Source organism: Mustela lutreola, chromosome 3 (assembly GCF_030435805.1).
Source record: "Mustela lutreola isolate mMusLut2 chromosome 3, mMusLut2.pri, whole genome shotgun sequence".
NCBI classification, from domain to species: domain Eukaryota; kingdom Metazoa; phylum Chordata; class Mammalia; order Carnivora; family Mustelidae; genus Mustela; species Mustela lutreola.
The window spans coordinates 3,064,537-3,083,410 of NC_081292.1; the positions used below are offsets into that span (position 1 = coordinate 3,064,537).

The window sequence follows — 18,874 nt, forward strand, 5'->3', positions numbered from 1 at the left end:
AGTTAATAACCCCACAGGCACCCCTCTGTTGAGGTGAGAGGAAAAGTCCCACATCCCACTTTAAATCGGAAAGCTAGAAACGATCAAGCGTCGTGAGAAGGCCGATGGGGACCCAGACAGGCGGAAGGCGAGGCCTCCTGCACCCACAGCGACATCGTGAACGCAAGAAGTTCTGGAAGGAAATCACACGAGCTTCTCCGGGATACACAGCTGGTAAGAAAGCGAAACGGCCTTCTTGCCGACGTGGAGAGCGTGGTTCTGGTCTGGATAGAAGATCCCAGCGGGAACCGCTTTCTCTCGAGCCAGAGCCTCACCCAGAGCAAGGCCTGCGCGCTCTTCAGTTCCGGGTCGGCTGGGAGAGGTGAGGAAGCCTCGGGAGAGCAGCCGGAAGCCGGCGGCGGTCCCTGAGGCTGCAGGGAAGGGGTCGTCTCCAGACCGTCCCCGTGCAGGACCGAACGGCAGTGCCGACGTCAGAGCCGCCGTGGTTCTCCAGAAGATCGAGCTCAGGTAACTCACGAAGGCGCTGCGCCCAGCAACAGGTGTCCCGTGTAGATGAACAGGTGTCCCTTGTACGGGGAGGAGACGCCATCTAGGACATCGGCAGCTGGAGAGAAGTCGGTGGCTGGCTTTAAAGCCTCAAAGGACAGGCTGACCCCTTGTTAGGGGCTCCCGCAGCTAGTGAGGGTAAGATGAGGCCGGTGCCCACGGGCCATTCTGGAAGTCCTAGGCCCTGCAGAATCATGTGGAATCTTTCTGCCTGAGCTCTATCAATGGAGCGGGAGAGGCTGCGCAACTGCTGTCTGCTTACAGCAGGACTCACTGAATGTTTTAAGCGCACTCTTGAGACCTCCTGCCCGGAAGAAAAGATTCGTTTTGAAATAGGACCGCTCACCGGCAGTGTACCTGGTCACCAGGAGCTCTGATGGGGACAGCCGCGGAGGTTTAGGCGGATCTGTGGCCAGGAGATCAAGGAGTAGCGTCCACGGTCAAGTCGTCTTATTTAAGACGGTGATAGCGGCCATGGGTAGGGAGTCCTCCGACGGAGCTGGGTGAGCAAGCTGAAAACCTTCTGGAAAGGACGCATCGTCCTAGATGTCGTGAAGAATTTGTGGTTCATGGCAAGAGGCCAAAATGTGAACAGAGTCAGGAGTTTGGAGGAAGGGGATCACCCCCGTGGATGGTGGAGGGGCTCAGGACGTCCACGGAGGGCGTCCCTGCAGACATGGGGCCAGCAGCAGGAGAACCAGAGCCCTAAGCGGAGTCAGGACGCGGGACCGCACTGCCAAAATCTCTGGCTCAAACTCACGGCTGAGGAGGTGCCACACAGGGAGGAGCAGAGAACGCGCTTCCCAGAGATGGAGGCTATGAAGACGGGGAAAGACAACAGAGGATCTAGAACATTCCATGGCCCGAGTCGGCACGGCGGCAGCCAGGTTTGAGAGGACAGACGCCGGCTTTGGAGGCAGCATCTGTGGGTGAGATGCCGTCAGCGTCACAGGCTGTGGAGAGACTGTGAGAGGAAGGGGCGGGCAGTGATGTGGTTGGTATGTTTTAGCAACATACCAACAGCAACAAAGTATCTTATAATTCAAGTATGTACATGGTGGGGGGTATAGCTCAGTGGTAGAGCATTTGACTGCAAGTATGTACATGGTGTTTCAGACCTAACGCTGCTGCAGGCTTAATCCGCCAGAGCGTGGTGTAGACACAGCTTGGATCACCGCCCGGAGACCGCACAGACCATCTTCTGCGATACCTGCTTTCCCTCGGCGGCAGGAGCCCCGCGCTGTAGCCCCGCCGTGTGCCTGTAGTTCTGCCTTCTGAGCCGGGAGTTCCTCGTCTGTGAAACATCTTCTCTCCCTTGCATTTTGACTGAGGCATTCCTTGAGCAAGTCCTTACTGAATGTCCGGTACGCACGTGACTGTCCCAAGCACGTACTTAATCTTTATAGTCACTGTACGAGGCGACTACGCCTTTTCCAGCTGAGAAATGATGGGTTTGGAGAGGTTGGATGCCTTGTCCAAGGGGCATGGCCCCTGTTCACGGTCAGTCGTGTAGGGACTGCATTTCCTCCCCACTGCGTGTCCTGTTCCTACCCGGTCACAGAGAGAGTGGGGGAAGCCGGCAGCCCATAGCCTCCGTCCTCCCGGGGCCTGGCATCCGGTGTGAAGAAGCAGAAGTGTTCTAATGTGGAGGAACGGAGCACAGATCTAGACAGTATTTTGTTTCTTGAACTGTTTTCAATGGCAGTGCAGCGGTGCAGGCCCGGAGGGAGCCTCTGGACAGCGGTAACGCCAGACAGCGCGCCCGCTGGGCAGCTCGAGCCGGGATTTGTCAGATGCTCGAACCCTCTGACTCAGAAATTCCATCCTTAGAAACCTGTGCTAGGGAAATAGTCAGGGACGTCGTCAAACATTGCCGCACAGAGGTCTGCATCCACAACCTAGTTACACAGTCAAAATGTTGAAAAGGGCCATGGCATTCAGCAGACAGACTCTCTCTGCGGTGCCTGCTTGGTCTGTAGTATTCATTCGTCTAATCCTCCCGTGGGGCCCAGGCAGCGGCTACCACGACTGCGCTGTTTCGAAGCGGAAAAAACTAAGGCCCAGGTCACTTCGCTTTGAAAGGGCCGGAGCCTGAGCCACCCCCAGGCTGCCTGACGCCAGAGCCTGTTCACCTCACTGTCCATTTCCGTGTGTGACAACCCTCACGTTGGGGGGGGGGGGCGGGTACTGCAGCTTATTAACCTGGTTTGACCAATTTCCACTATATAATGTTACATAAAGGATAGAAAATTCTATGGCATGTCTTCATTTCTGTAAACAGACGTTTGTAAGAAGGCAGATAAAGCTCATTTCTTTCTCAGCACTTCCCCCCACCCCACTACACTGCCACACACCAACGCTTATGGGTTCTGTCCTCTGTGCTCAGTGCCGGGCCCTTGCAGGTGTAGGGTGGACAGGACAGATCAGACATGGAGACGTTCTGTCGAATGGGGGAAGTGATTACTGCGGGATTCCTGCCACAGAGAGGATCTCTGTAAGATTCAGCAGACTGGCAGAGACCAAGAAAGGAGCCATCCTGTCTGGAGAGGCCTTGGGAAGTGCCCCCCAAGAAGGGGTCTGGGGCCCGAGCACATGGGCAAAGGGGAGGCAGGAGTCTGCGTGGCCATGGAGCAGGTGTCGGGCGGGCGGGAGGCCACCACACATCCTGGGCTTCAGGAGGAGTGGACCTAACACACGCTATACCATAACGGCATGTAACCACCTTGCTCTGTTGGGGGGTTCGTGAAATTCACGTACTCTTATTCGTGGTAGATCCAGCTTTATCCGCGCGGTTTCTGAATCGTAGCTGCGGTGGGCGGGGAAAGGAAGTGGGCGTGACTGGACTCCGCTGTGAGGACAGACGAGCCCCGCTCTGCCAGGAAGCGGCGCCCGGGGCGGAGGTCTCTCTGTCCAGGAGAAACCCCGTGCGGCGCTAGGAGGAGCGGAGAAGACAGGCTTTCCCGGGCTGCGTGCGGCCGCAGAGCCCTCCTCTTCGCTCTGCACATGTGGCTTTGCCAGGATGACTAACCTGGGTTTGGCATCACGGGGTTGGAGGATTTTTCTGAAACTGGGGAACTTTCAACTGTGCTTATTCAGGGGACAATGATGTTGTTTGCGAAAGGAACCAAATACAGAATATGTCTGTGATTCTCCAACCAGGAATGAAACTGTCTGGTTTTGTTTCCTCTGCTTTAGAAACCCGACGTCCGGCTCTCTCGAGGCAGTATTGACAGGGAGGACGGAAGCCTCCAGGGCCCGGTAAGCAGCGGTCGAGTTCTTGCCAGGATGGACGGGGGCATCGCTTTGTGTATATGATACCCACTCTCACTCACCTTCATAACCTGGAACACATGAATCCGTTCTTTAAGTAAAGCGAACATTTTGGCCCAGATGGCTGGAAGCTGTCGTGCACAGCCCAGTGCGACGCTCCCCAGGCTCTGTGCTCTCCAGAAACCGGTGTGCGTGCTGCTAGCGTGTGTAAGCTGTCCTTCGCTACATGTTTGTACTCCTAGTGTGTGCTGATACGTTTCCATGGTCACAGGATACTTGCGTAGGATTTTTTTTTTCCTACGTGTGTTGTAGGGGAAGTGCCTGAAACTCTCTTTAAAGAGCTGGCTTACGGTTATTCGAAATACGTTTAAAGCCTGCTAGAAATATTCCCTAATCTTTTAGGGAGAGTAGTTTAAGTCATTTCATTAAGATTTCCATTAGCAGAAGTTTGAGTAAAATACAAGCAGATTTCTCTAAACGTGTAAAGAAGTTTCCAGGACAGGAGAGAGGCTGGAGCCACCATGTGGCGGAGCTGTGGAGATAAAGCATCTGCCTCCCCGGGCTTCCAGGTTTACTTCCAAACACTCTTACTTGTGTGCCCAAGGCTGGGTCATCACCCAGCCCCGAGATGCACCGCGTGGAGTGACCTACCGGGAGTTTCTCTAACCTGTGCTGTGCAGTCCAGCTGCCCCTGAGATCTGGCCCCCGGAGTATGTGCTTGGTCACCCGCATGGGAAGATCTGACCCCTCCCGTCAGAGTGTGCTGGCGCGGTGGGCTCTGGTTCACGAGCACGAAGTCCCATCACCTGCCATTGAATGTTCCACACACACAGCTCCTTCCTTAGATCGAAAAGGTGAACTGCTAGTCCTCCTCACTTGGTACGACTGAGCCTCGGCGTGAAGGTAAACCCTGTTCAGGGGACTGGGATGTTCTGTTAGAAAAGGGAGGTGGTGTGGGTTTCAGTGCGTGGCAATAGCAGGCCCCCAGAAAGCACATGGACTAGGAGAATCAGGAAGTGAATCAGACGTGGATAGAAGGTTCTAGAGAAATGCTCCGTGGAGTGGATGACACGGGACAGGTCTGCTTGCGGTCTTGTCACCCAGGCCTAGGCAGCCTCGGAAGTGCTCAGTGCTGACGAAAAAGTACCTAGTGCTGCAAGGTGCTGTGCTGAGTGCTGTCCTCATGCCGCCTCCCTGAGACCCAGGCCTGTTGCCATCCGCACCCTACAAAGGGGTAAACCGAGGCTTATGGAAAACTTGCTCAAGGTGACCTGTCTCTGTGCCAGACCCCTGCCTGTGCACCGGCGAACTCGATGGCTCCCTGCGAGGGGTGTGGTTCAGGTTGTGGTCGCTTCCTGCCAGGAGGCCGGTGACACACTGTGACCGTTCTGCTCTTCCCTCTCCTGGCCTGTGCTAAATTGAGGGAACAGTCTGACTTGGCCTGCTTCTTGAAATGCTCCAACTTAACATTTGGAAAATGGGCCGTGGCTTCAGGGAGAAGTCGTTGAACTGTTCAGGGCTCTGGTTTTCTGATAATACACCTCATCCACGTGCCTGGGTGGGGGCGGGGGTCGTCACAAGGTGAACCTGCTGTCAACATCCATGTTATTTTGAAAATCCAAATGGTTTTCGCTTTTCATGCAAGTTGATGGGGTCAGGTTCCAGTAGCCAGGTATTATGGCTTGTTCACTAGCTCTTGCCTACTTCAAATCGAGTCTTCGAGGTCCAGGGCCAGTAGCTAAATAGGCCGGAGGACAGAAGGCAACCGACTACACACATCCGTCCGACTTCTGCAAGTAGGGACTCGCCCGTGCCTTTCCTCCCAGAGCGACATGTAGAATGGCCTAACAGTGCATCATGCTGAATCAATCCAGAATGTCCTTATGATAGAATTTTCTAGTTAGTTGAATTTTCTTATAACCTGGGTATCAGCCAGAAAATTCTTTGTGTTTGAAGTCTTTTTAAATGTGCACATTTTACTGCCTGGATCAGTGAGCACAGCCCAGCTCACGGACTGCTCCGCTGCAGGCGGTTGGCCATGTTTCCTGGGGTTCTCCCAGCCCACTTACCCTCCACCTCCCCTGGCCCTGGCTCCTCCCATGCTGTTTGCCCCTCCTGGGGGACCCCCATCTCTGGGCCACTCTCCTCCCAGATTTCTTCATGGCTTCCCCCACCCAAGTCCCCGTGTGTGCCAAGGTCACGTTCTCAGAAGGCCTGATCTTCCCAAGACCTGCCGTGTCCTCCCCTCTCACCCCACCCCGTGTTCCTTTGCCACCAGGCTTGGCGACATGCTGTCGTGTGCACCTGCTGTCACTGTGCTGCCTGTGTTACACTGGCCACTCCATGGGCAGGGGTGGGAGGGCGCTTGTTCTGTGTCCGGAACAAAGCAGGTGTTCGGCAACTGTCAGGTTGGCTAGGCTGGCCAGGGGGAGCCGCACCGAGTCAGCGGTAAGGGGTCCTCATCCTTCACACTGACCGGCTCTAGCGTCTGGGAGCCTCGAAGCTCGGCTGTGAAAGTGTGGGGACAGCTTGTGCGCTTCCGGCCGGGGAGCGGTTTTGACCGCGTGCGCGCTCCGTCCTCGCGTTTTACAGAAGTGCGTCTCTTCATGGCAGAAAGTAGAGCACCTGGAAATATATATATATTTTTAGCTAGTTTATTATTTTAAATTAAGCAAGGTAAGTCTCTTCAGAAGTAGAGTATGTTTCGTTTTGTTTAGATTTTATTTATTTACTTATTTGACGGAGAGAGACAGGGAGGGGGGAGCACAAGCAGGGAAAGCAGGGGAGGGAGAAGCAGGCTCCCCACTGAGCAGGGAGCCTGATGTGGGGCTCGATCCCAGAACCCTGGGATCCTGACACTTAACGACTGAGCCACCCAGGCACCCCTAGAGTGTGGTTCTAAAGAGCTTTCTTTCCGTTTAGTTGCTCTAGAATAGGTTGTTTGCAGAGCGCAGCTGGGACAGCCCACAGCAGAGCGGCTTCCAGGGGGACAGCCTTTGTCCCGCACCCGGGGTGGGAGTCCTGGGCTCACGCTTTGGCTTGTTCCCACACACGGGCTTGGGTGACAGTGACAACATAGGCATCCAGAATGCCCCAGTGCCACCGAGCCTCCCATGATCACTGTCCCGACTGTACCCCTCCCTGTGAGGAGAACATCCTGGGGGCTGTGAGGCAGCTTCCCCAGCAAAGGACGCAGACGCCGCAGAGGCCTGGATTTCACACTCCTGGGACGTGAACTGGCGGCACCCGTGGGTGTCATTTTTTTAAAGGAAATTCTAAACTGCCTGTGACGACTCCCGTCCATGTTCCCATACCGTCCCACACTTGCTTCTGTCAGAGCCCTCTTCCCACAGCTGCTGGCATTCTAGCGGTTTTAAACCCCCACCCCCAGTGAGGCCTCGAAGGCAGCCCCCCATTGTGTGGGTCTTTGAACCCAGCATTTCACACACACGTGCGTGCGAGGGCACGGCAGGGGGGGTAGGGAGGGAAGGCCGCGCCCGCGGTGTGGGCTGGCGGGCTCACCGAGCTCTGCTTTTCCCACAGACTGGAAACCAGCACATCTATCAGCCTGTGGGGAAACCAGGTAAGTGAAGGAACGAATTATCAAGAAGCTTTTATGATTTATTAAAGGGAACAGGTTTTAAACGTGTGGAGTTTCTTAGCGTTAGAACACCTCATGATTTTTTAACACTTTTCCCTCCATGGGCCAAAGCAAGTATGATGTTTACAGAGCTCAGCTGATGGCTGGAATATTGGAGAACAGAGCTCCCTGCTCCAGCACATCAGGGACGCCTCGGTAGCGTGCCCTGAGAGGAGTGTCTCTGCGGTAACGGGACTCGTGCTGGGCGTCGAGGGGGTGTTTCTGTTCCGTGTGATCGTGCTGCGCTTAACGAACGCTCCCCATTCACCAGATCCTGCAGCTCCGCCAAAGAAACCGCCACGGCCTGGGGCCCCCGGTCACCTGGGCAGCCTTGCCAGCCTCAGCAGCCCCGGGGACAGTTACAACGAGGGTGTCAAGGTAGGCATCTGAGCCCAAGCTCTGCTCAGGGCTCTGTGGGGCCTCTCCCTCTGGGGTCAGTGATCTGGAACCAGCACTGGGGCGGAAGGAACAGAGCGGCGCTGCTGCGGGTCCCAGGCGTCCGTCTGCTTGGGCTCCACACTCCTCCGAGAGTCAGGGACAAGCTTGATGGGAGCATGACCTGCCTGGTTTGCTTTCACGTGATAGAGTCTCGGGCCTCAGTTAGAGCCCAACTTCTAGATAGGGTTTCCTCTTATCAGACAGAATGTTCTTTGGGAGTGAAGTGCTGGGATGGCTTTAGTAAATCCAGACACCTCGGGAAAGGAGCTCTTCTGTGGGCTCACTTTGCTCTAAAGTGTGTCCGTAGGGCTCGGTGGAAAACGGCCACCACGTTCCACCTGGGGCAGGCCAGCATTGATAGTGGCGGCACGGACCGCGCACGGCCGGCCCTGGGGACGGGCGTGCCTGGGGGGGAGCGTGCGGCTCAGGCAGGGATGGCCACAGTCGCTGCTCGCCTCGGGAACGCCGCCCTGCGGTGCGTCACCGCTCCTGGCTGCCCCCCACCCTGGCCTCCGCTGCCCCTGCCATGTTGGCCTCTGGGTCCCTCGGAAGCAGCGCTCCTCTGCGAGAAGCAAAGGCAAGGGTTCTCTCTCTTGCCCATTTAATGAGAGGATCTCTCTGCTCTTCTTTGAGAGATCAGTCAATTCTCAAAATATGTCTTATTTCTTAATTCTGATATACCTTTTTTGTACATTTTAGTATCTCTAAAATCAGGGTGACGTGTTGGTTTAATTGACCACTTTTTTTTCTTAGAGGAGGTTAGAAAGGTGCCTCCTGCATCGGATTGGGTCATAAATTCTGGTAACGATGTTACTGGTTAAAAGCAACTTTGTCTCACTACTAACCGGGCTCCTGGAGTGCCACCCTGTAGCAGGTGCTGTGACGCTGTGACGGAACCTGTCCTCGCGTTAGCCTCACAGGATTGCCGGTGGCAATATTGTTCCCACTTTTCACACGAGACAGCAGGGTTCGCAGAGGTGAAAGGGCAGAGTCAAGATTACAGGCTCCCCAGCTGAGCTAGCATTTAGCGAGCTGGCTGGGGGTTCCCAGAGAGAAGAGAGGAGGCTCTAAGTGGAGAGAAATGCCATCTCTGGCCCAGAGGGGCGGTGAGCAGGGAGTGAACGGGCTGGCCCTGGATAGACCCAGCTGCCCCCTGAGGGGTGCAGCCCAGGCCCCACTGGGCCAGAGGCACCCCTGCTCTGAGTGCCACTGGTCAGCCCCCCTGGACACCAGAGCACTGGTCTGGAACTCGGCCCGGGGCCTGGCATCTGGTGGCCCCCAGCTCGGGGGAGCAAAGGGGGGGGGGACATAGCCCTTCCTAATGGGGTTTCTTGGCATAAATTTAAAAAGGGAAGAGGGAGAAATTAGGTTAATGAAGTTTGTCATTTACATGAGCCACAAGAGCAAATTTTCAAAATGGCTTGTATTATAAGGAAAAACTAACCTGAGAAACGCTCAGATACCAGCTTAGAATGTGACGTGTGTTTGCCGGTACGTTTGTAATAGCATGAATGAATGTAATTGGAAAATCCCCTCAAGGAGGGTGTTAAGCAAGGAGAAATCATGATGGATACAGCATACTTACCTAAAGTGCATGTTTTTAAGATTTTATTTATATGAGAGAGAAAGCATGAGGGGGAGAAGGTCAGAGGGAGAAGCAGACTCCCCACAGAGCTGGGAGCCCAATGCGGGACTCGATCCCGGGACTCTGGGATCATGACCTGAGCTGAAGGCAGACGCTCAACCAACTGAGCTACCCAGTTGCCCCATAAAATGTATTAAGCAACGTTTTCTTTGATAGTAAGTATGAAGCAGAAGTGCCTGGGTGACTCGGTGGTTAGGTGTCTGACTCTTGATCTAGGGTCGTAAATTCCTGGGGTTCCATGCTGCATGTGGAGCCTACCTAAAAATAACAATAATAATAAGTATGAAGTCTGTGTTTCTAGTTCTTTCTTACCCTTCTGTTCCGTAGAGCTCACGGACTTCAGCCTCAAAGAACAATACCAGTTTAACACAGACGTGCTGGTCTCTAGGCGTGACTCAAGTTCATCCAGATAACATTAATCAGAAGCCCATCTGGGTTTCTCCTTGGTGAATTTGTCTCATTTCTGGATTGCTTGAAGCACCGCCGAAGTGGTTGGAACTGTGTGTGTCTCCGGGGCGTGGCGCTCTACCCCAGCTGCCTGCCAAGGAGCCTCCAAGTCGGCAAGCCCCAGGAAACAGGAAACTACGCTTTGGGTTTGGGGGTGTTTCTGTGCAGAGTGGCTGGAGGCACTGGGACAGAGCTTCTGTGGCCCGCCCAGAGCACACACAGAAGAACAGAAGCTTTAACTAGGTTAGCATAAGGCAGCCTTTGTCTCCGGGAGCCCCGAATGGCCTCGGGTCTTCCTGATGGAGCCCCACCTGTGGCACCTGCTGCGGAAGCTGGGCCTCTGTGTCGGGCCAGCCTGAAGTGGCACATCATGCCGAGCTCGTCACAGGGCCATGTGTGACTCTCGGCGGAGAAAGGGAGAGACAGGGATGTCCTCTCTTGAGTGAAGTGGTAGGCGAGATCTCCCTCTTTCTAATGCAGGGACACTCACTGTGGAAGGTTGGACTTGACATTTAAAATTCTGCTGAACTCCTACACCAAAGGCTACACCTGTTTCAGGCAGAGCCGAGGAGGGGGCAAGAGAGCTGCCTTTCCCCAGTTAACTTGGTCTTTTAAGTTACGATAGGGTGGTCTTGGTGGAAACTGTAGAGGAAAAAACATTAAATAAAACTTCTAAGTTTGAAATAAAGGAGCTTGAAAGGTAAGACTTGGCTCAAAAGAAGGGTTGTTTTCTTTGTTCTGTTTTTGTTTTTAAACTAAGCTCCTGATGCCTGTACACACTCAGCCTGAAGCCAGGGATCTTGTATTGCGGGCTAGCTAATGGCAAGGCCTGCTTCCGAGGACACCAGGGGCTGGGTGTGGGGCGCGGGGCGGGACAGTCTCTCCCGGTGGCCCAGAAGCCCGAAGGGCAGTTCCCAGGCATGTCAAGCGCATCTCAAGGCCTCTTCTCTCTGAGGACCCCTAACGCTTGCTTCTCGCATGGCCACTGGGTTATCCCTCTCGGGCTTTGCATATTGTTGTCGTCATTTACTTCCTGAAGACAAGCGTGGCGCGTGGCAGGGCGCCGGCACCCTGGACCGAGCACCCGGCCGTGGTGCCTGGATGACCAGGGAGCCGAGGGGTGGCTCCCAGGCAGGCTCAGACTCACTCCTTTTGGTGCTGCTCGTGTGTTTTTGTGGGTTTTGTCTGCTGCCTTTATTAATACTGTTTTTCTTTTTTCCCTTTCTCTGATAAATTTCTCTAACTTTTCCTCACCTCCCGTTCAACAATAGCCATGGAGGGTAAGCACATGATGTCTGTGTGTCTGTCCCACTCCTTCACTCCTGGTGCTCTGCATGTGACTCTGGGGCAGAAATCAGGAAGCCTGGGGAGGGCACCTTGGCTTGGCTTGTCCCCAGAGACAAGGTCTTTACTTGCCAGAGAGTGAGGCACGAGCCTCTGTGCAGGGACTGACTTCCTGTCCGTGGCTGTCTCGAACCAGACTTGAACACTGGGCTCCAGGTTCCTCGGACAGAGTCAGAGGTTCAGAGTGGGCACCTAGGTGTTTAGGCTGAGCGCTTGTCCCCAGCCCCATCGGCAGACAGCCGCGATTTTGTACTGCACTCTGGTTCCCTTAAAATAGACACGGACAGCCCTTTCTGTGCCCAGTGTTACCCATGTGACCTTTGAGATGCCGTTGGACACGTTCCGTGGGCCGGGTGCTCACCAGCCTTCAGTGCTCGGCTTCTCGTGGGTGACTTCGGTCGGGGTCTCTGTGCCGGGTGCTGGGGTGGGCGTGTGCCCAAGAGCTCCTTCAGGTCCCCCTTACCCCAATGGCCCAGTGACGAGCCAAGGCCCAGCCACAGGCGTGTGCACCATGGGGTTCCTGGCGACACTGCCAATGCCCTCGCTCCTGCAGCGCGGTGCAAACAGTCGGGTCTGCTTCACGAGGCTCGTATCTGTCCTCTTGTTTCAGTCGTGAAAGGAACACATGTGTCCCTGATGTGGTTTGAAGGCGGCTACACCGAGCCACATAACTAAGCAGGATTAGAGTCCTAACACAGGACGCTTGAGCCCCCAGCCAGCTTCCTGTGAAATCGCAGACGCAGACTACATGAACTCTCTCTCTCGGTGGATGATTCTGGGGGGCCTCGAATCACTGCTCTGAAAGAATCTGGGGCTTTTAATGTCATGCGTGTGATTCCACTTCCTTTCCTTTAACTGAGCTCAAAGTCACAAAAAACGATTGCCTCGTTCACTTGTCCCTCGGATGAATTACTTGACTGTCATCCTCCCCATGAGCTGTATCCCTACAGACAAGCCAATCAATTGCGATCAGCTCTGATCTCTTTTAAAGACCCCCTCGAACCTGGCCGCGGTGAGGTGCCACCACCTTGTGGCCACTGGGGGCGTAACAGCTTCTGTGTTACAGCTTCAGCCCCAGGAAATCAGCCCCCCGCCCACTGCCAACCTGGACCGGTCCAATGACAGGGTGTACGAGAATGTGACGGGCCTGGTGAAGGCTGTCATCGAAATGTCCAGCAAGATCCAGCCAGCCCCACCAGAGGAGTACGTTCCCATGGTGAAGGTAAAACCCACCCCTGCGTCCCGAGGAAATGTTGTTAAAATCATGGAAGCCACGGGTCAGACCCGATGCTTCCAGACTTGAGCGTGAAGGCACCGCACATGCCCGAGTTAAGTCTGACCAAACCAGCATCCCAGCCCTGGTGCTTGGGGCAGCGCAGGCTTTAACAGTCCCTGCTCACGCTTAGGGTTGTGCATGAAAAAATCGAGCAGCAGGATGGCGTCACCCCAGGCTGTGGTGTGATGCCGTCGCCGTGAAGTGTGAACGTGTGCAGACCGGTGCTGTGTGTGCGCCTTCGGGACATGTGGCTCTGCTGCAGGAGCACCAGCGCTCAAGGAGAGCACTTGACCTTCACGTGCCGCCCGGGGGAGGGGGGCGGGGGACGCCATGGAGGGGGACGTCGAGGGATTTATCTGTTCTGTTTTCTTCCGCTGAGGGGCAGGTGCATATGTGCTCACAAAATCTTTTTTAATAAGGGCAGAAAGAGAAATGAAAATACTCAACACCAGTTTCACCTTTCCATGCTGCGCTCAGGGGCCTGGCGTCCCGGAAGGAGTGCCGGCAGCTCTGAGGGAGGCTAGGTGCCCCCGGGGCAGGGTCCACTGGCGTGTGCCAGCTCAGGGGCTCTGCAGCTCAAAGGGTGCTATGAAGCTTTGCTTTCAGCCTCTATTTCTGGAACATACCCTTGAACACACTTTTTTTTATATATATATTTTGTTATTTATTTGACAGAGACACAGAGAGAGAGGAAACACAAGCAGGGTGGGTGGGAGAGGGAGAATTTGTATTCCCACCGAGCAGGGAGCCTGATGTGGGGCTCCATCCCAGGACCCTGGGACCATGACCTGAACTGAAGGCAGATGCTTAGTGACTGAGCCTCCAGGTGCCCCACTGAACACACTTTTTTAAAGTGTGGTAAGATAGACCGAATGTAAAATGTACCATCCTTGCCACCCGTCAGCCCGCCACGGTGTTACCTACAATCACATTGTTAGAGAACTAATCTCCAAAACTCTTCTCACCTTGCAAACAGCGGCGCCCCTCCCCCGTCCCAGGCGCCCCATCTGCTCCCTGTCCCCATGAACACGGGGCCTCCAGGATGCAGAGTTGAGAGGGGGAATGGTGTCATCCTGTATATCTCCGTTGGGGATGGGCTCATGTCCTGAGCACAGTGTTGGGCAGGTTCGTCCACGCCGCCACAGGTGTCAGAATGTCCCTCTCTTTAAGGCTGACTCCCATTCCGTCAGGGACCAAACTGAGCATTCTGAGAACCCCGTCTTTGGGGAAACGCCTGATCACTTCAGATCAGAGTCAGTACTGAGGAAAAGAAGTTCAGTAATTTTCTTTCAAGTGTTGGGAACGAGACAGCCCCGTAACGGAGAGGAGGCTTTGCTCCTGGTGTGAAAGCCCTTTGCGTGTGTTCTGATCCCTGGTGTGGCTTGTCTCCTAGGAAGTCGGCCTGGCCCTGCGGACATTACTGGCCACCGTGGACGAGACCCTTCCGGTCCTGCCAGCCAGCACTCACCGAGAGGTAGGACCTGGCGCTGACGGAGCGGCCGGGACACGGCCCAGGCTCGGGGCTGGCTGGGGTGCTCCAGCTGCTCGGAAATCACGACCTCCCAGCCTGGGGCCTCGGGTGCAACGCGCCCACCGGCTTGCAGCCCTGTGCCGTGGAGGCAGGGTGGAGCGGTACCCGCTGGGCTGGTTAGATCCACGTCCCCGCTGCCTGCTCCTAAGCTGGGGGCGGTGGGTGCCCGAAGGACGGGAGGCTGTGGGACGGCGGGGAGCGTGGGTGCAGAGCTGGGTGCGGGCCAGATCCTCAGCAGCACCTCAGGTAGGGGCCGGAGGACAGTGGACATGAGCTGAGAGAGGCAGCCTGCCTTCCTCCCATGAATTTTCTGAAAAAAATTATAGTTTGCAAACGATGCTGGTTTCCCACATGAAGCAGTGACAGAAAGTGCCTTAAAACTTGCATTTTAAAATTTTTTTGAGGAATTCAAAGTTGACCCAAAATACTGTCTCTCGGCGATAATCTCATTTTTGCTATTTTTGGCCATTTTGCATCATGTGCTGACAAACAAATGAGCAGACACACCTGCCTTGTTTTACGAATGCTTCCAGCCATGCCGGTTTCCGGGGGTGCTCCCCGGCCTCCAGAAGTGTGCAGCCCCCGGGCCACACGTGCACACGCAGCAGTGTCCTTTGGAGTCCGGGGTGGCCCTGGTGCGGCTCCCCCTTCCCGCTCCCCTTCCCTCCTGCTCCTGCGTCCACTCTCCTACCGTCCAGCCCTGCAGCCCAGAGGGGCTCTTCTCCTGCGTCGTCTTAGTGTCTGTTTGAAGTGATGCCAAACTGAAAGAAAAATTGGGAGAACCGTGCGGCGAATTCCCGCACGTCCTCAGCCCGGTCTCGCTGGCTTTGAGCATTTCCTAAGCTCTGTCTCTGTCTACACCCGCAGCCTCGTTCTCTGAACCAGGTGAGAGTAGGTCACGTGTGTCAGGCTTCTTACCCTCCGTGTTTCTGTTCATTTCTCCCATCAGGAGGCTGTTCTCTGATCTGGAGGGTTTGGACAGCTGGGCCGTCTGCACCCCTGCGCGGTCCGCTTGGGCAGTGTGTCCAGTTGCCTCACCCTCTAGTTCAAGGCCAGCAGGGCTGCATGTCCTGCCCGACCCCACACGCCTGTCTGGTAGTCTGCTTTGGCCTGGATCAGGTCCTTCTGACTCTTGTCTTTCCGCCGCCAGCATTTTGGAAGAATATGGCCAGTTACCCGACAGTGTTTATTCCCCAAGTGGGGTTGAGGGGTGTTCTGCGATGATTGAGGTTTCCTGCCGATCAGATGGAGGCTGAGTGCCCCTTGGGACTTGGCGTCTGAGGCTCCTGGTGGCCCGGTGATGCCCATCTCGATGGACCTGGCCCGGCACTCCTCCACGCTGCCTTTGTAAAGGGCATCCGTTCACCTGCACGAAACCACCGGAACCATTTTGGAAAATGCCTGACTGCTTGCTTTGTGGAATTGTAGATTTCTAGCCGGTTAGGACGTTAGCTCAGTCCTCTGCTTCATTGGGACTTTAATTGATCTTCAGATTTTTCAGAATTTTCAGAATTTTTTAGCCAGAATTTTCCAAACAGTAGAGTAGTTCCATATGCCAGAGATAAGAAAATCGTATCCTAACAAGTAAATGTTTTGGCGAAACCATTTCAAAAATATTCCTTTAGCTGATAAAGCCTGACATAAACTCTCTATCTGCCCTGATTCTTCTGCACAGCTCGCGCTCCCATACATATCTGAACTAAGGAGAGGAGCTTTCTTTGATCTCCCCCCTCTTCCCCCCCACGTGCGCCCTCAGAGAGCAGCCCATCCTCCGTCCCCTCTCACAGCTGCCGCGGGGGCCACCGGCCACCCTGCTCCCCCAGTCCCGGCTCCTCCTCCCCCTGCGCTGAATGTGGCTGACCCCCGGGGCCGCCTGGGCGGCCAACACGCACGCCTTCCAGAACGCAGCTTCTCTGGGGCTCTGCAGCACGTGCACAGGTCGCTGTCCGGTGCGTCTGGCTCTGTGCTCTCGGTGGGACCTCAGCCGGGCAGTGGATGCCTGCCTCCCGCAGGACACGGCTGCTCCCGGCTCGCTTCCGCGGTCGGCGGGACCACGCACTGGCTATGCCTGCGCCTGGGAGCCCCGCGCGCCCACGCACACGGACGAGCAGCCACCCGCCCGCGTCATTGTGTCGCAGCCTGGGCCTGGCCTCTCCGTCCTCACTGTCCCCGCGCCCTCGTCCCTCGGTTCCCACAACAGCCTCTGAGCTGCCCTCTCTGCCTCTGGCTTTCCCGCCCCTCCATTCCGCGTCCACACTTTGCCGCCAGCACGCTCTTTCTAGAACACCCGTGTGGAGGATGGTGTTCCCCTTCCCCAAAATCTCTTCAGCCTCCCCACGGGCACGGTCAGCAGGACAGAGGTGACTCGGCGGGGCCCGTGAGGCCCTCCTCAGACGAAGCCAGCCTCCTCATACAGTCGAGGCCAATTTCAAACAACTTCCCCTCAGAACAAAGGGGGATCCTGGTCCTGTCGTGGGATTCGTCCCGGTGTGTTCGAGGGAGTTGTGCGCGGTTTCACACTCGGCTGAGCCCAGGTGTGTCTGACGCACTCGTGTGTTTGCACACCGAGGGCCTCGTGTGTGTGCACTCGGCAGTAAACGTTTCTGCTTGAACAGATGAGGAAGGTTCTGAGACACACAGGCAGAGGGCTGACCCTCAGGGCAGCCTCTTCTGGCTCCACGGCCCTGCTCCCACTTCCCAGCAGTTTGGGGTCGCCTCTCACCCAGGAGAAGGGGTGTGAGCCTGAGACACGGTTGTAAGTCCAGAGCCGGGTGTCTCTGTCAACTGGCAGCTGCTGCCTGGTCGACCTCAGCAGCTCTCCTGCTGCCCCCTCTGATGGGAGGGCCCTGGGCCCTCCGAGGTGCCACCACACGGCAATTGAAGGGGAAGAAAGCTGCTTCTCCGGGCGGTGCCCGAGGAACAGTGGACGCGACATTCCTTCTCCTGACCTCTCTCTCGCCCTTGCAGATCGAGATGGCCCAGAAGCTGTTGAACTCCGACCTGGGCGAGCTCATCAATAAGATGAAACTGGCTCAGCAGTGTGTCATGACCAGCCTCCAACAGGAGTATAAGAAGCAGATGCTGACCGCTGCGCACGCCCTAGCTGTGGACGCCAAAAACTTGCTGGACGTCATTGACCAAGCGAGACTGCGGATGCTCGGGCCCACGAGGCCGCACTGAGGGCGCTCTCCGCGGACGTTCTCCGGCCTTCCACCAGCATGAGGGGCCCCGGGTCCTCGGCCGCCGGCACGCGCCGCGCCAACGGCTGTGACTGACAGCTGGTTGAAAGCTCTTTCATTTCAATTTAACCACATTTGATTTGAGTTCAGTTTTTTTGTCTCTTTCTTTTCTTTCTTCTTCTTCTTTTTTTTTTTAATCATGGCGTTCAGAAAAGTCCAGGATCCAAAACGTGGCATTTTTCTGAGAATGAAAATTGTTCATGAGACGCTTTTAAGAATCTTGAAGAACAGATGGTGTTCACGTTAGGGTGTTTCCGTGGAAGCGGCCCCGGCGGTGGTGTGCGGACCCGAACCAGCCCGGCGATGTGTTGGGAGGCGGGGAGACGGGGCGGAGAATGCCGGGAGACCCGAGGGGCTGGGAATTCTTCGGCGAGCTGCGGAGCCGCGGCCGGACTCCAGTCTCTGTTGGGAGAGCGTTCTTGAGTCGCCGTCTGCTAGCACCGCTTTAAGAGAAGGAATGTCAGAGCTATATTTTGAAGACTTGAGTCGTTTCAGAAAAAAGCAACCACCCTTTTGTCTTTCCTGCCTTTTACTTTCCTGTCGGATATGTGAAGATTTGGTTGGAAGCTAGCTGTAGAACACACTAAAAACCTTGTCTTTTTTCACCAGAATAATGTGCCAGTTTTTTGTAGCAATGTTACTTCTCTTGGAAGCAGAAATGCTTTGTACCAGAGCACCTCCGAGCTGCGCTGAGAAGAGGTTCTGGAACCAACCCTGTTTTCCAGTTTTATATAATTTATAAAGAAAGATTGAAGCCATGTTGACTCTCTCGCAGCCACTGGAGCTGACTAACCCTTCATCATGTCTGTCTTCCCAGCGGAGAATTAAGCAAAGCAGAGATTCGGTTTTCTTTTGATGTCCAGTTACACCATCCATTCTGTTAAATAATTTTGAAAAATATGCCCTCCCTTTAGTTTGTCGGGGGATATAAATTATTCTCAGGAAGAATATAATGAACCGTACAGTTACTTTGACCTATTAAAAAGGTGTTACCAGTAAAGTTCTTGGTGTAATTTCGTTTGGCTCCTTCAAACCATTTAAACTTCTTCAGGTCACTTGCCAGATAACGTACGGGAAAGCTCTCGATAATCACCAGGTTCTCTTTCTCTGTCTTCTAGACAAGTCCAGGATGTTACTGCGGGGGGATGGCCGGGGCAGAACAGCCTTTGCGGTCCGTCTCTGCTTATCACGTGCACAGTCAAGACAGCAATGATATTCCTCTCTGAGCCGTTCCCTCTGCGCCCGTGGGCTTCTCAGGAGCCTGGCAGCCTCGAGGAGCCGGCCCAGAGCCGGATCTCTTGCCAGGGCAGCGGTCAGCATACGGTTCCCTAGCCCAGCCCGCTCTGACCTGGCTGGAGTCTCTGAGCAGGCGCAGGCAGCACCGAGCCCCGCAGACGGGGACGAGCCGGGACCCAAGCTCCCAAGTGGAGGGCTGGAGGGGGTGGTTCCTCGTGGGCCTATAGGACATGGACTTCCTCAGAGAAGAAGCCCAGAGGGG

At 55.3% G+C, this 18,874-nt stretch overlaps 1 protein-coding gene across 16 annotated transcripts in view; it reads left to right on the forward strand.

Moving 5' to 3' along the window:
• Positions 1 to 18,376, forward strand: part of PTK2 (protein tyrosine kinase 2) — a 248,122-nt gene extending 229,746 nt beyond the window's left edge. For all 16 annotated transcript variants that reach the window (XM_059165537.1, XM_059165536.1, XM_059165535.1 and 13 more), the window contains 6 exons: positions 3,742 to 3,804; positions 7,360 to 7,399; positions 7,728 to 7,834; positions 12,397 to 12,552; positions 14,000 to 14,080; positions 17,105 to 18,376. In XM_059165537.1, coding sequence (XP_059021520.1) covers positions 3,742 to 3,804; positions 7,360 to 7,399; positions 7,728 to 7,834; positions 12,397 to 12,552; positions 14,000 to 14,080; positions 17,105 to 17,317 — 660 coding nt within the window. In that variant the 3' untranslated portion in view covers positions 17,318 to 18,376. The remainder of the gene's footprint in view (positions 1 to 3,741; positions 3,805 to 7,359; positions 7,400 to 7,727; positions 7,835 to 12,396; positions 12,553 to 13,999; positions 14,081 to 17,104) is intronic.
• Positions 18,377 to 18,874: the final 498 nt, after the last annotated feature.